Source organism: Geotrypetes seraphini, chromosome 5 (assembly GCF_902459505.1).
Source record: "Geotrypetes seraphini chromosome 5, aGeoSer1.1, whole genome shotgun sequence".
In the NCBI taxonomy this organism is placed as follows: domain Eukaryota; kingdom Metazoa; phylum Chordata; class Amphibia; order Gymnophiona; family Dermophiidae; genus Geotrypetes; species Geotrypetes seraphini.
The window spans coordinates 204,394,975-204,410,896 of record NC_047088.1 but is presented as its reverse complement, the minus strand read 5'-3'; the positions used below and the strand labels follow the sequence as shown (position 1 = coordinate 204,410,896).

Here is a 15,922-nt window from a genome sequence, read left to right as displayed (position 1 = left end):
TGCCATCCGACACCTCCCTAGATTGCCTATACACAGCATGTATATACAAGAGGCCGCTGAAAAGTTCTCAGCCCAACCAGCAAAGTTGGGGCAGTCTCCACTCTCCATTGAGGGCTATTCATTTAGTCCTGTGATTTTCCACCTTTTTCATTCCATTGGAAAAATAGGGAATAATAAAAGTGGAAAATCACTGGACTAAGGGCTCCTTTTACTAAGATGCGCCAGCAGTTTTCGCGCACGCGCTAGACGCTAACGCCTCCATAGAGCTTGCGTTAGTATTTTTCGCTTAGCGCGTGGTTTGCACGCACTAATCTTCAGCGTGCACTAAAAATGCTAGCGCACCTTAGTAAAAGGAGCCCTAAGTGTATAGCCCTCGATGAAGACTGCCCCAACTTTCTTGGCTGGGCTGAGAATTTTTCAGCAGTCTCTCATAAGTACACTCCTTAGTCCTTCAAGTGTGCATAAAGAGCCACACGTATTTATAAAAGTCCTTTTCCATACAGAACACCAACTTTACGCACAAAACAACATTTATAAATATTACCTCAAAAATGTTCTCTTACAACCTGTCTTTCTGCACCTTAAGACGAGAGGATCTTGTCACTGTGCCAAGCTGCAGCTGCACCTTCCTGCTAAATATTTTAGAAATTTTCTTGCAACAAAGATATTTGAAATGTACAAGAGCATCATGGGTTGAATACATAATTAATTTGGCTGTGCTCTCATGTTTCATTTCTTTAGTAAAATTTGTTCTGATAGATGCATTTACAATGGTTCAAATTAGAAGAACCCATTCAAAGTAAAATGTTAGGAGACTACACTTAAGAGGCATTGAGAAAGCTTAGGGTTGCAAAATTTTACTATAGTAAAATCCAAACCCTTAGACCCAGGTCCGCCCAGTTTCACCCATCCCTGCCCCGTTACACCTCAGTCTCACCCCAATCCTTCCCTAGTCCCGCCCCTCACTTTGGGAACTGCCAACAAATGACCCCTTACCTCCTTCCATACAATCTCTAAGCTTAAAGAAGCGTGAACACTAAGCAAGCCATGAAAGTTTAGGCCCACATTCAAGCACTACCATGTCCTGCCCCTTTGTAACAAGAAGTCTGCATTGGAGGGGGGTCCAGGATAAGGTAGCACTCGAGCGCAGGCCTGTACTTACATGACTGATATAGTGGCCACTCTTCTTTAAGCTTGGGGCTGGCAAGGAAGAAGGCAGATACAAGGAAGGCTCTCACATATACATCAGAGCTGCACCCTAGATCCTACCTCCTGTCTCCTAATAACTGCGACAGTTATACTGTAACTTCCATAACTAAGAAAACAGATACGATTAGTTGGGGTTTAAGGACCTACTATATAAAAACAAACTGCAGACCTCACAGCATATGCTGAAGAAAGCCACAGCATGATGGTTGAAGTGTTGGTTCTACCTGACAAGATGCAGTGAGACCCAGAAACCTGCAACACATATGATGCAAGCTGCAGAAACCCTGAGAAAACAAATTCATAGTATAACGTTAATAAAACACTCAAAAGTATAACCTATTAGAATGCATGAATTTATGGCTTAAAACCCTAAAAAAAAAAAACACCATAAGGCTCTATTTCCTAAGTTGCAGCAACAAAGCTATTGATCTTTGGTCATTGTCTCTTATTTCAGGGTGAACCTGGGGCTTCAGGACTGTCAGGTCTGCCTGGTCTTCCAGGAGAAGATGGTGCTCCAGGACAAAAGGTGATTTTTTCTTAAGAGTCTTTATATTTAGAGACAGTGGCGTACCTAGGGTATGTTAGAGTAAACACTTTCAACACTGAATGTGAAGATGCCCAAAAATGTAAGACAGGAACAGCATAGACCTAATGCAATCCAAAAAAAACATAGACCTAACTCAATCCATAAAATGGGTATGTAACACCTGGGGCCCATCATTTTATACACACAAACCCCGGCCCATCATTTTTGACACCCCCCCCCCGTCCCATCATTTTTTTGACAACTCCCCCCCCTTGACGGCCCATCATTTTTTTGATACACACCCCCACCCTTGGTACGCCACTGCTACAGTTTGAAAAGGGCTAAGAAGCCAGCGGGAGCGGCGAAAGCGTCCTTTAAAGAACACCTTCCCGATCTGGCTCTATCCCGGCCCCTTCGTGACACCACCGGACATTGTTCTCAGTCATTGATTGACCTTGCCTGGGTTTGGAAAATAATTCATGAAAAGTTGGACATGTCCAAGGTTAGTGCAAGATGGGTTCCAAGAATGCTACACCATGTCAGAAGGCCACTTGGACATGCTCTGTGAAGACCAAGCAAATTTTCATTGTTTGGTGACTGGAGATGAGACTTGGGGCAATCTCAGAGATCCTGAGTCCAAAATAGAGCAAGTAGAAGCATAAGTCATCCCCCGCCCCCCAAAAGTTCAAGAAAGAAAAATCTGCAGGAAAACTCATGGCAACTTTTCTGGGTGAAAAAAGCGAATTAAACAATGTAGTCCAGCGAGTTAAAAAAATGTAATCCACTTAGGACTCCTTTTACTAAGCTGTGATAGCATTTTTAGCACGTGCTGAATTGCACTGCGCGCTAAACCTGCGCTATGTGACTAGAACTAACGCCAGCTCAAAGCTGGCATTAGCGTCTAGCATGCGCGGCAATTCAGAACACACTGAAACCACTATCGCAGCTTAGTAAAATGAGCCCTTAGTCTGGAAAATAGAACTATGAGTGAGGTGATTAAATTTGCAGATGACACTAAACTGTTCAAAGTTGGTAAAATGCATGCCGATTGTGAATAACTGTAGGAAGACCTTAAGAAATTGGAAGACTGGGCATCCAAATGGCAGATGACATTTAGGGCTCCTTTTATCAAGCTGCGGTAGGGGTTTAACGCACGGAATACCGCGCGTTAAACCGCCTGCCGCGCTAGTCGTTAACGCCTCCATTGACGAGGCATTAGTTTTTTGGCTTGCCGCAGGGGTTAGCGCATGATGAAATGTCCGACGCGCTAACCCTGCTAGCGCACCTTGATAAAAGGAGCCCTTAATCTGAGCAAATGCAAAGGATTGCCTGTATAGGGAAGAAGAGCCCAAACTATAGCTATGTGATGCAAGATTCCATATTAGGAGTCACCACTCTGGCTCAGTGTGCAACAGTGGCAGCCTGAAAAGCAAATTGAATATTATGAATTATTGAGAAAAGAATGGAGAACAAAACTGAGAATATTCTGCCTTTGTATCGCTCCATGGTATTGGCTGCACCTCAACTACTGTGTGCCAATCTGTTCACCGCATTTCAAAAAAGATATAGCAGAATTAGAAAAGGTACAGAGAAGAGCGACAAAAATGATAAAGGGAAGGGATTACTTCCCTATGAGAAAAGGCTAAAGAGGCTTGGGATATTCAACTTGGAAAAGAGGAGGTATGATAGAGATCTTTAAAATATTGAGTGGAGTGGAACAGGTAGACTTGAATTGCTTGTTTACCCTTTTCAAAATACAAGGCATGCAATGAAGCTACTAAGTAATAAATATAAAACAAATTGAAGAAAATATTTCTTCACTCAGCATATAATTAAACTCTGGAATTCATTGCACAGAATGTGGTAAAAGCAGTTAGCTTAGCAGGTTTTTAAAAGGTCTTGGACATGTTCCTACAAGGAAAGTCCATAAGCCATTACTAAGATGGACTTGGGAAAATCCACTGCCTATGCATGGGTTAAGTAGTATGAAATCTGTTTATATTTTTTTGGGATCTTGCTAGATACCTGTGGCCTGGATTGGTCACTGTTGAAAACAGGATACTGGGCTTGCTAGACCTTTGGTCTGACCCAGTATGGTAATGCTTGTGTTCTTCTGTTCTAAGTGGGAGCCCCATCTGTTTACAGCCCATTCTCAACCCCTGTGTACACCCCTCTTGCAAATATGTACTATGCAGTTTAAGTAAGTATTTGTAAAATATCCCTTACGCAGAATATTGGCATTTACACACGTTTGCACATATATCATTATTTGAAACATTTAGGTACATAACATACACTTAAATGGGAGATCCTGGTTATACAATTGCCCTTTCAGTGATTAATAATAAAAATATTTATGATACAAAATCACTGTGTGAATAAAATTTATTCAGATAAGAGACCTTGGTCAAAAGAATACTGGTATAGGTTCTGACATTTAACCTGTGCTGCATCCTCAAATCTAAGCAACCCAAGAGTGGAAGACCTGATCCAGAAGCTGAGTCAGAGACCCACCACATGGCAGCACACAACGGTGCCATTGAGCAGATGGGCTGGCTCAGCCCAATCGTACTAGTTTTAACCAAGCGTATATATTTGTGCCCTCTATTGTGAGGTCAATACAGAAGGCTTGTGGGTAACTGCATGCATTCTACAGCTGCTGTGGGGCAGCACCAGCAATATAGGCTGCCAGAGCACTGCTCCTGTATTTTACTAAGGGCTTCTTTTACTAAGCTGCGCTAGTGGTTTTAGCGCACGCTAGACGCTAATGCCTCCATTGAGCTGGCGTTAGTTTTTCTGCATAGCGCAGGGGTTAGCGCGTGCTAAAAATGCTACTGCAGCTTAGTAAAAGGAGCCCTAAATTGTAAGGAATACAGGTTGGAATATTGTATCGCTGAATATTCAGGCAATAATGTTTAGTGAACTAAGGCAGTGGTTCCCAACCCTGTCCTGGAGGACCACCAGGCCAATCGGGTTTTCAGGATAGCCCTAATAAATATGCATGAGAGAGATTTGCATATAATGGAAGTGACAGGCATGCAAACCTGCTCCATGCATATTCATTAGGGCTATTCTGAAAACCTGATTGGCCTGGTGGGCCTCCGGGACAGGGGTCCTTTTACTAGCCGTTTTAGCGCGCTAAACGCTAACACATCCATTATAGTCTATGGACGCGTTAGCGACTAGCGCTCACTAAAACAGCTAGCGTGCCTTAGTAAAAGGATCCCTAAATAATTTAACCCCATCATTTTATTTTCTACTTCTATAACATAGGGAGAACCAGGACTACTGGGGCATCGAGGACCAGAGGGCTCACCAGGCATTGGAATACAGGGTGGAAAAGTAAGTATTTCTTTATTAACATGTAAGATTACTGTAACTGGATTTTTTCTTCAATATGATACATCAGCTACTCCTCCCATAAATTAAACCACAGTATTGAGCAAAGGACCGGGATTGGAAGTGGTCTCATGTTTGTTAATATATTTTCCACTGTCTATTCAAATAGGAAAGATTGTAAAAACATATTGGAAGATTCTGGGAGTGGGTCAATGTTTCCAGGCTCTACAATGTATGATGTCCTACAGAAGAAGCAGTAACTTTAAAGATCTATTGTGTCACTCTGATGTATGGACAATGCCTAATTTCACTGGTGTTGAGGGCCACTGGAAAGAAATATAGATGATGTACAGTCTGTTCAGTTATGGTGGAGTGGTTGTATCGATTCCATTTAAGGCAACAGCATATCTTAAACTTCACATTACTTGTATGTCCCAGAATGTTGTTTACATTTTAATTTGCCCCTGTGATTTGATATATGTTGGGCAAACGACTCACCATTTGAAGATATGGCTATTTGAGCATCGTTATAATATAGAGTATGGTAGAGGTGAAGAGCCTTTGGTTAAACACTGTATAGTGAGTCAGCTTTCTTTTCATGTTTTAAGATGTTTGGTGATTGACTTGACTGTAGCCTCCTTATATTGGAACAATTTGCGTATTCAGCTTCATCAAATGGAATAACATTGGATTTAAAAACTCTGCATACAGTTTGGCCAAAAGATCTGAATTATAGGACTGAATGGTTTGCATTTTTTTTAATAGTAACATAGTACATGACAGCAGATAAAAACCTGAATGGACCATCTAGTCTGCCCAATAGTTACACTCACCATAAATTCATGATTATTTATTTATTAAAAAAAAAAACATTTGTATCCCCCTGCATCCACAGTTCAGATTAAATTGGCACCACACACGTGTCTTTTTTCAACTTCAAATGTGTAGACCAAAAGACTCAGGCACTGCACACTACAAATAAAATCAATATAAAAAGCTTATCCTTCCGGCTTCCTGATTTAGCTTAGCGAAACACCGACTGTGTTAGAGCCGTGAACTGATCTTTTCAGATAAGTGGTCCACTGTTATGGCTCTACAAAAGCTGTTTAACATTTGCCACTCCAGTAGAAGTAAGAATCCTTGCTCCGTGCAATGTGTTATGATTAAAATTCAAGCACCTTTCCAGCGACGTTGTACCGCTGCTGCAGCGCCTTGCTGAAGAACTTATGAGCACATTTAAATATTTAAAAGCCTTTAAATGTTATATGATGATATTATTTGAGAAGCTTGCCCAGTATTGATGAGAGGGGGGTCTTTTGTATTTTGTTCTATACATCCATCTTTAGCATTAACTTTTAACATTCAACGTTCTTCCATTTTTCTGCTTTCTTCTCAAAATCTACTTTTCCATGCCTTCCCTTCCCATCTATCCATGTGTACCATCTCCTCCCTCTTTCTTTGCCCCTACTCCCATCTATTCATAAGAAGCATTTCTTCTTATCTCTTCCCTACCACACCCATTGCTGTGCACCATCTCCTCCCTCTTTCTCCCCTTTCCCTATATCCCTATGCACCATCTCATCCCTCTCTCATGGTTAGACATGTCTTCCCCCTTCCCCCCTCATATGGTCTGCATCTTTCTCCTCTCCTTCCCATAGCCTGGAATCTCTCTCCTCTCCTTTCTGCCATCTGGCATCTCTCTCTCCCCTCCTTTCCTTCCATTCTGTGGTCTGACATCTCTCTCTCTCCTTCCCATTCCATTGGTCTGACATCTCTCCCTTTTTTGGGTCATCTCTCCTCCCTCCCAGTGTAACATTTCTCCCTTCTTCCTCTCGACCACTATCATGTCCAACAATTCTTCCTTTCCCCATATACATCATCTCTCTTTCCCTCTCACCCAACACACCTATGTCCAACAATTCTCCATTCTTTTTCCCTTCCCCACCAACAGGATTTCTTTCTCTCCCTTCCCAATACTCTACCTATGCAGCATCTCTCTTTTCCTCCTTTCCTAACCCCCCTCCCGTGCATTTGTCCTTCCCAACCCTCTCCCAGTATGTGCCATATCTGGCTTCCCAACCCCCTGAGCATCTGTTCTCCATGCCTTCCCAACTCCCTACCCCCTGCACCCAGCCTCTCCCTGCCAGGCTCTGCACCCAGCCCCCTTCCCTCCCTCCCTTTCAGGCACTGCACCTAACCCCCTTCTGTCCCCCTGTCAGACTCTGCACCCAGCCTCCCTCCCTGCCCTCCTACTTCGTTGCTAACCAGGTGGGTGGCGGCAGCCACGGGATGCCTTTCTTCTACTGCTCAGCGGCAACAAGCACGAGTGAGCTTTGGCGCTGCTGCTCGGCACGAGCGGCTTTTCTTACTGGCTCCCATGAATTCAAGCTGCTCAGCACCAAGCAGGAGCACCAAAGCGCGTTCATACTCGTTGCCGCTGAGCGGCAGAAGAAAACGCATCCCATGGCTGCCACCACCCACTGGGTTAGCAGCGGGCAGGAACGCGGAAAACTTGCTCCTTCCCGCTGTACCTCTGGACCACCAGGGCTAAATTTGGGGGGAGGCCATGGCCCCTGTGGCCACCTCCGTTCTGACGTCTATGGGGATAGAGTGTGATGCCAATAAGAGGGGAAAGTTTAGGGGCAGTGTATTACCATTACTCATCCCTGGAATAACCATTAAGCAAAATAAGCATGTTCTTAGACCAGGAAGGGAAATGGGTACAACAGATTGAAATATGTCAGTTTTGAGAATTTACATCTGCTGTCTATATTTTTCACTGTTCAGGAAGAAATGCATTGAAATCTATTTCTCTGGTGTTGTACTGCATGCAAAGTCTGGCATCTTATACTTTCCTTTGTGTATATTAGGATTTTTACCTTCCCTTTTACAAAGCCATGCTAGCAGCTGCCATGCTGCAACGGCCCCAAAGCCCTTTAAATACCTATGGAATTCAGGGTAGTTACCACAGCAGCCTGTGCTAAACGGCTTCGTAAAAAAGGCCCTTAGTTTGTGGTCCTGTATTTGTACAGGGTTTATCTGTGTTCTGCATGTGTGATCAAGGCCAAGTGTTCTGATAGGAATGAATGTTGAGAAGCGTTGTTGGTATCATGACCCAAAGTAGGATAATATTTATCGGCTCGCCTTCACACTTTTTGGACCCAAGACAGCCCTCGATTAAATATTAGCGAAGACCACTGCCATATGACATTCAGAATTTAGCATGTCTTGAGCTAATAGAGGGAAGGAGAGATAACAAATATGAGACTAAAAAAAAAAATTTGTTATATTCTTCTAGGGCGACCCAGGTCAACGAGGTATCCGAGGATTGCCAGGACCTTCTGGAGTAACTGGACCCGCGGGACCAAAAGTAAATTGATTTTTTAATTGTCTGATATTTTATTATAATGTGGCATAGTTAGTTAGAGCTACAGCCTCAGCACCCTGAGACTGTGGATTCAAACCCTGGCCCTGCTCCTTGTAACCCTGGGCAAGTCACTTAATCCTCCACTGCCCCAGGTACATTAGATAGATTATGAGCCCACCGAGACAGACAGGAAAATTCCTTGAAGTACCTGTATGTAAACCGCTTTGAGTGTGGTTGTAAAACTACTAAAAGGCAGTATACAAGTCCCAATCCGTTTCCCTTTCCCTATTTATGTTTTATTAGCATATGATTATGTATGTTTTATCTCTGATCTGCGTAGAATTGCAGATTGAGCAGACGGTCTGTTACAGAGCCATCAAATGCATCTAGAAACACAGCTGAAAAATGGACATACATAGAGGGTCTTTTACTACAAAGATTAGTGCATGTCAACTGTAGCAAACCCAGAAAACATGCGCTAATCTGTAGTAAAAGCCCTAATAGACTCCAAAACATATACATCCTCATTTTCAGAGAGATCTTATGTTACTTCATTGAAAGGATAGTACAATCAGTATTGTGTGCAGTATATAATTAGCACGCTTTTATTATGGTTTGGCTATTAGAAGCAGAATGTAATTTCAAACCCATGTGAAAATGATCATCACCACAGATGGCTACCTTTTTCAGGACTCGTGAGTGGAAATTAAAGGCCCCTTTTATGAAGCTGAAGTAGAGCATTTTAGTGCGGGGCAGTGAAGTAAATGCTCCAATGCTCATTCTGGGGTCCTTTTATTAAGGTGTGTTAACCAATTTAGCATGTGCTAAATGCTAAGTCATATATTATATTCCTATGGGCATCTTAGCATTTAGCGCGCACTAATCTTTAGCAAGCGCTAAATCGGTTAGTGCACATTAATAAAAGGACCCCTCAATTCCTATGAACATCGGAGCATTTACCTTGCTGGCCCATGCTAAAACACTCCACCATGGCTTGATAAAAGGGGCTCAAAGCTCTTACACTATAAATTGTGCTTTCCTGTTAGCGCCAGAGTAAAGAGGAAGCTGACATGTGATACCAGGGACCACATGATTGTTGAAACGAACAGGATCCGTTTCTTGGTCCCGAAACTGCCCTGCAAAACATTCTGTCATCTGGAGGCAATTCCCCTTAGAAAGAAAGATAGGTAGACAGTTTTCTAAAGAGATTTTGCCTGTTTTAATATCAATCTGCATTCATTTATATATCTTTCAGTGGTATTAGCAGATGACGTACAGACCATATCTGGTGACAGGATACATAGGCTTCAAAGAAGTAATCACAAAGGAGCAGGATATGTACTTCATTGTTTAAAGCTAAAAGGTGTAAAAAGCTTCCTTTATCTATCTCAACCGGTACATAGCAGTGGGGGGTCGAGCCTTCATTGTCTGAGAGCTAACTTCGTTAACATAAATTAAATGACCTCTTCCCAAACCATTAAGAGAGTAAACACCCAACATTCTACATTTGATTACTTCCAGCATGGACAGAGACAGAAATCTTATCCATTAAAATGTGTCCTTTCAATCCCCTCTTACGTCATGAAAATGACGTCATAAATGCACAGCATGAGCGTGGAGGGAGAGATATTCTAGATATGTCTCTTGAGGAGGAGTTTTAGGGACTGTAATATGAGTCAAACAGCGCAGGAACAGTCTAAAAATTACATAAGCAACAAGAGTGCAGATAATAATAAAGATTATAACAATAAGAAGGTCTTTCACCCACCCCTGCATCCAAATAAAATACAGATCCCAAGGATTAGATAAACCAGAATTACGTTTAAGTTCAACATTCTTATTGATAGTAATAAGGGACTCAAACCTAGCCTTAACCTGGTCTCGGGCCTTGAATTCATCTGGGACCCCTATCTCATCTATGTATAGCTAAAGTGCACTGGCCTATCTACTGGCTGAGTAGTTTAACACGGAGCCGGAGGTCTCCACAGAGCCAGTAAATATCGCCTAAAGCAAAATCTAATGCGGCAACAGTGAAGCATACCTATAATTTCCAAAAAAGAATACTAGGCTGTAGTTAAATTTCCAGTATGCCTCGGACAATAGTTTCTGATTAATACATTAACACATTTTAGCTAATCATGATTTAATCAGGACTACTTGAAACCGTCTTCCTGCCCTCAGGGTCTATCTGCATCCCCATGCCAGAGTCAGATTGATACCGAAAATGCTGAACGCCTGCAACGGCTATGCTGACATCTTCCATATTCTTTGAAATGAAAGCAAACTTGTGGTACCCTTAGCCAGCTTGCCTCGCTTATGCCTTGCCAATCTCTAACAGTATATCATAGCTGTCCTCCAAGCTATGAAGATGAACAGTTCCCTTTATGAGTTCAAACCTCTGTCTTAAGTTGCATAGGTCGTATCTATATCTTACCCGTCGTAGAGCGAATGAACGGTGCATAAGGGATGCAGGAAACTTTCTCAGGAGGCCCAGGCAAAAAGGTACAAGGATGTCATAAGAGAGTATGTAAGTATGGGATATGGGATAATATTATCTCTGACCCTGGTAATGGTAATGCAATAGGCCATGCCAAATTAAAACCAAATTAGAACCAAATTAGCAAGTGTCAGAGAAGATACTGGAAATTCATGTATAACTGCCTTACAAGCTAAAAGGAACCTTGTGAGAAAAGAAATGTACACGTGTTTCACTCTACAGCAAAGGAGAATCATAGCAAAATTTGTAGAATAGTTAAGATAGGGTGAATTAAAACATTAAATACATGGTCTGCAGTGGGCGAATACTCAAAGAAAAGTTCCCAAACTTGAGACATGAGCATCTCGGAGCAAATTTTGTGCAATCTGTTCATTTTCAAAAGTGATAGTATGATTCACTTCTTTGGAGGTTTTCTTAAGTTGTTCAATAAAGTTCAGCAGCTTATGAAATGTCTCATTGCCCATACCAAGAGGTAGTAGATGTACAGCATATGAAATAAAGTCTGGAATGTCCATAGAATAGGTTAAATAGGTGGAATTGTACAGCAAAGCATTCTTAGGAAGTGGCTATATCCGATGAACAGGAAACATTGTGTAAAAGTCTTTGCAGTCAGGGTACAGGAAGATGAATTACAGTCTCTTTAAACTGGTGAGATGCACGCTTGGGATGAAATGTGCACAGGATCTGTAAACTAGTGGTGTTCACCCTTGAGATGAAATGATGTCTGTGCATACAGGGAGGGATTTGAAAAGAGTCCCGATATCATTCAGCAGCTGTGCTTCAGTGTGATCCAAATAAGAGATAGAAAACGGGAGAGAAACCATGTTGCCTGTACTGAATGGAGAGAGAGAGAGAGAGAGACCAGGTTGCCTGTACTGAATGTGGCAACATGTGACAATATTAATACATTTACTTGTTATAGTTATGGCAAAAGAGAGACAATATTCAAGTACTTAAGGTTCTTAATCAGACATTCCAAAAAGATATGTTTTTGTGTGCTGCATATAACTATTATGGCAATTCAGAGAGACCATAATTCTGTACTGAATGTATTTAAAAAATTATGTCAGAAATGTGTACCGAATGGTTCATATCAAGTGAGCACCATAGAATAAACACTGTATAGATATAGAATAAAACCTTTTCTTAAAAATATAACCCCTAACTAAGCTACATTTAGCATATGCAAATTATAGGGAAAAAATAACATTGCGCATTTGGGCTAGTAAAAAGTGGGAAAAGAGCTAGCTCTAGAAATGGCCAATATTATGTATCCTGGGGTACCCCTCAAACCAAAACAAGTAGACAAAACACAGACCACATGGCACAGACAAAACACAAAACACATAGCTCTAGGCTTCAAACTATTCTTCCATCGATCAAGTGTTCAGAGCTGAACTTATCTCTGGAAATAAACACATTGTTATAGAAAAACAAAACAGAGATGAACACATGAGTAAAGTATATGGACAAATAATGCATAGCATAACCATCTCATATTTAGAAAAGCTAATGTCTCTTTGGATCGTCTTTATCTCTGCAGTGACAAAGAGGATCCCTGGAAAACACCAGAAATATCCTAGTGCCAAAACTGGGATGGGCATGCATATATCCGAACCGCTGCTAAGAAAAAGAAAAGAAAAACACATTTTAATTTTGCAACATCCTAATTTCAGCTAAAACAATAGGAAGGAATTTTTTCCATTCACAAATGTGCCAGCTGTGGCTTTCCAGATTTTATCTTTAATAGTCCTGTTCATGCGTTCGACAATACCGGAACTCTGTGGGTCATAGTCTGAGCAGTTTCATTTGTAGTGGGAAAAAACTTCAGGTTATCAGGAGAACATGTCAACAATAACAAGGGCAGCTGGTATACAGGGTTTCCCCTCTTTGCACCAAAGTCCGTCCGAAAGGCGGCTTTGGGCACCGGCCAGATGGGCATTGATTAAGCCAGTGACCAGGGTCTCCGCAATTAAAACATCCAGTACTTATAGATGGATTATTACCATCTCAATCGGAGACAGGGGCCCGCCCGCTACGAAACCCGTGACCCCCTCTTTCGCGAGGAGCGGACAGGCGCGGTCCCCAGGTAGGTGGCTGGCCCTGATAATGCAGGATTTCCCGAGGCTTAGAGATCTCAAAGCGTAGGAGAGTGTTGCGTAGTGGTTAGCGCTACAGCCTAAGGAACCTGAGGCTTGGGGGTTCAAACCCCACACTGCTCCTTTTTTCAATCTGAAATTATGCACAAGAACTAGTGGGCCATTCTGAAATCATTTGTTTGACCAGAATCTGCAAAGGAGAATGGAGGTTAGAAAGGAAAGTCTGAATAAGTAGGGAATCCATATTTGTATGGGCACTAAGACCTGCCTCTTGGGTCCAGGTTTCATTAAACCTCTTCCACACCTATCAAGCTCTGTCTGCAATCCTGATCGAATCACATTGGATTCCTGTTACTCATCGCATTACCTTTAAAATCCTACTTTTAGTTTTTAAAACACTGTCTTTGAACGAACCCCAATTCATTAATAACTATTTATTCCCCATAGTATATCACATTATTTAAGATCCATTAATCAAAAACTCTTAACAATTCTATCACTGAAAGTTATCGGAACTCGTCATCATGATATCTTCTCTGTAATGGCCCCACAATTATGGAACACCTTAACTCAGCATGTAAAAGAAGAAAATGACCTAAACCATTTTAAAAGCAATCTGAAGAGCTTCCTTTTTAAAGACGCCTTTAATTTATTTATTCCCTATTCCTATTGTTTTCACCATTCATGTCTTCTTTTGTGCTTTATTTTTTTTTCCAATTCTTTATTCATTTTCATATCTCATAACAAGTATACAATAATCATTCAATATTCATACAATTCACTTGTTTACTTCATATAATATTAAATCTTATATTATCCCCCCTCCCCCCTTCCCTTCCACACATATCAACATTTTATTTGAATCTCACACATTATACCCTCCCAATCCCATATCATATTATTCTTCTATTTAAAAAAAAGTGTCTAATCATTCGAATATTCAATCAATGGTCCCCAAATTTTTTTAAATTTGTTATAATTTCCTTTTTGCATAGCAAGAATTCGTTCCATTTTATAAATATAACATATAGAATTCCACCAAAAAGTATAGTTAAGTCTTGTATAATCTTTCCAATTTCTAGTTATATTTTGAATGGCAACCCCTGTCATAATCATTAGTAATTTATTATTATTTGCTGAAATTTGACTCTTTGCTCTCATCATTGTTCCAAACAAAATTGTATCATATGACATAGCAACTGGATTTTCTAGAAAATAATTAATTTGAGACCAAATTGACTTCCAGAAGGCGTTAATACAAGGACAATAAAAAATTAGATGATCCAAAGTCCCTGCTTCTAGATTACAGTGCCAACATTTATTAGATCTAGAGCTATCAAACTTTTGTAAACGTACTGGGGTCAAAAGAGCTCTGCTTTATTAATACAATTGTAGTTCTGCCCTTTTTTCCTTATGTATCTGTTAGTTTGTATGTCAATATGTCAAACTCATGTAATTTACTATAAATAAGCTTATGTGTACACCTTGTTTTTATTTGTAAATCGCTTAGCAAATTAAATTAAGCTATTTAATAAGTTAAAAATAAACTTGAACTTGAATCTCACAAATTCCATATTTTTATTTTATTTTATTTTATTTTATTTTTTTTCTCTATCTGTAAAACTGATTCTGGCCCATGTATCAATTAAAGTTAATTTATCCTGACCCTCTTTGGTAGTATTAACATTGGGGCGGCCGCAAGTGCCCAAAATCCAAGGTGCCACATACCTCAAGCTGAATTCAGAGTCTGACTTCTTTCCCTTATCCTGCGTCTCCAAAAATGAGTCCACAGGAAAGTGATAGGAGTCCGGCAGGGCTGTGAAGGTTTGAGTGACCTTGGTATTTAGATACAGAAAGTCAGGACATCCCTATGCACTAACACTGTTTTTTTTTCTGGCTGTCAAATCACTTTTTACTCTTTCCAATTCTATCTGCATTGTATCTCGATCCTGTTGCAATGCATTATATAAAGGCATCACTAAGAAAGAAAGATAATGCCTCCAAATTATTCAAATACTGCCATTAAAATCATTTCAACTTAAAAGCTCGAAAATTTGATCATGTCACACCACTTTTGATTAACTCCCATAGGCTTCCCATAGATCATCGATTTACTTATAAAATAATGTTACTGATACATAAAACCATAGCTTCCGGTCTACCTGATTTCATCAACAGGTTATTAATCCCCCACAACCTCCATCGCACATTACATTCTTCTTATCAAAATCTGTTATCCATTCCCTCTTTAAGACACATTGGCACCATGCATACTAATATCTTTTCTGTGACAGTCCCTACCGTCTGGAACTCAGCACCAAATTATATAAGAGAAAGTTCATCACTTGATAAATTTAAAACTAGCTTGAAGGCCTTTCTTTTTAAAGACGCATTTGGAGTATAATAGTCCTTTTAAGGACTGTAATGGGACTTTGCTCCTTGCTTTTCTTATTAATTTTAATCTTTTCTACAAAGTGCTAGATTATTTATTTTTTGTTTCCTCCCTTTTGTTTTGATCCTTCTCTCTTTCTTTTTCATTATAATTAGTTTTGTTTTGTTTTTAAATATATGCCTTTCTGAATGTCTGTTTTAATAATTACACAAATGTATTTCTACCCTTTTTCATTTTGTTTCGGTAAGTTCCCCAAACAAACCTGAAACCTACTTACAGGGAGCTCTTATTCGTTCTGTCCACTGAATATACATTAACATTTTATAACATTTCCAATATTCTTTTATCATTCTTAAAAACTTATTTCAGACAATTTGTCTATGTATCAAACAAGCTGCTGAAAAGTTCTCAGCCGGCCTACAAACAGTGCTGAAAACTAGTCAGCCTGCTTGTCACTACAACAAAGGAGAAGGAGGGGCTGCCCTCCCCATCT

The 15,922-nt window shown here is 40.5% G+C and overlaps 1 protein-coding gene across 1 annotated transcript in view; it reads left to right on the top strand.

Moving 5' to 3' along the window:
• The window catches only part of LOC117360475 (collagen alpha-1(XXVIII) chain-like), a 123,855-nt gene that overhangs the window by 55,168 nt on the left and 52,765 nt on the right, over positions 1-15,922 (top strand). Inside the window, exons 19-21 of the mRNA XM_033944262.1 lie at positions 1,664-1,735; positions 5,009-5,077; positions 8,373-8,444. Coding sequence (XP_033800153.1) covers positions 1,664-1,735; positions 5,009-5,077; positions 8,373-8,444 — 213 coding nt within the window. The remainder of the gene's footprint in view (positions 1-1,663; positions 1,736-5,008; positions 5,078-8,372; positions 8,445-15,922) is intronic.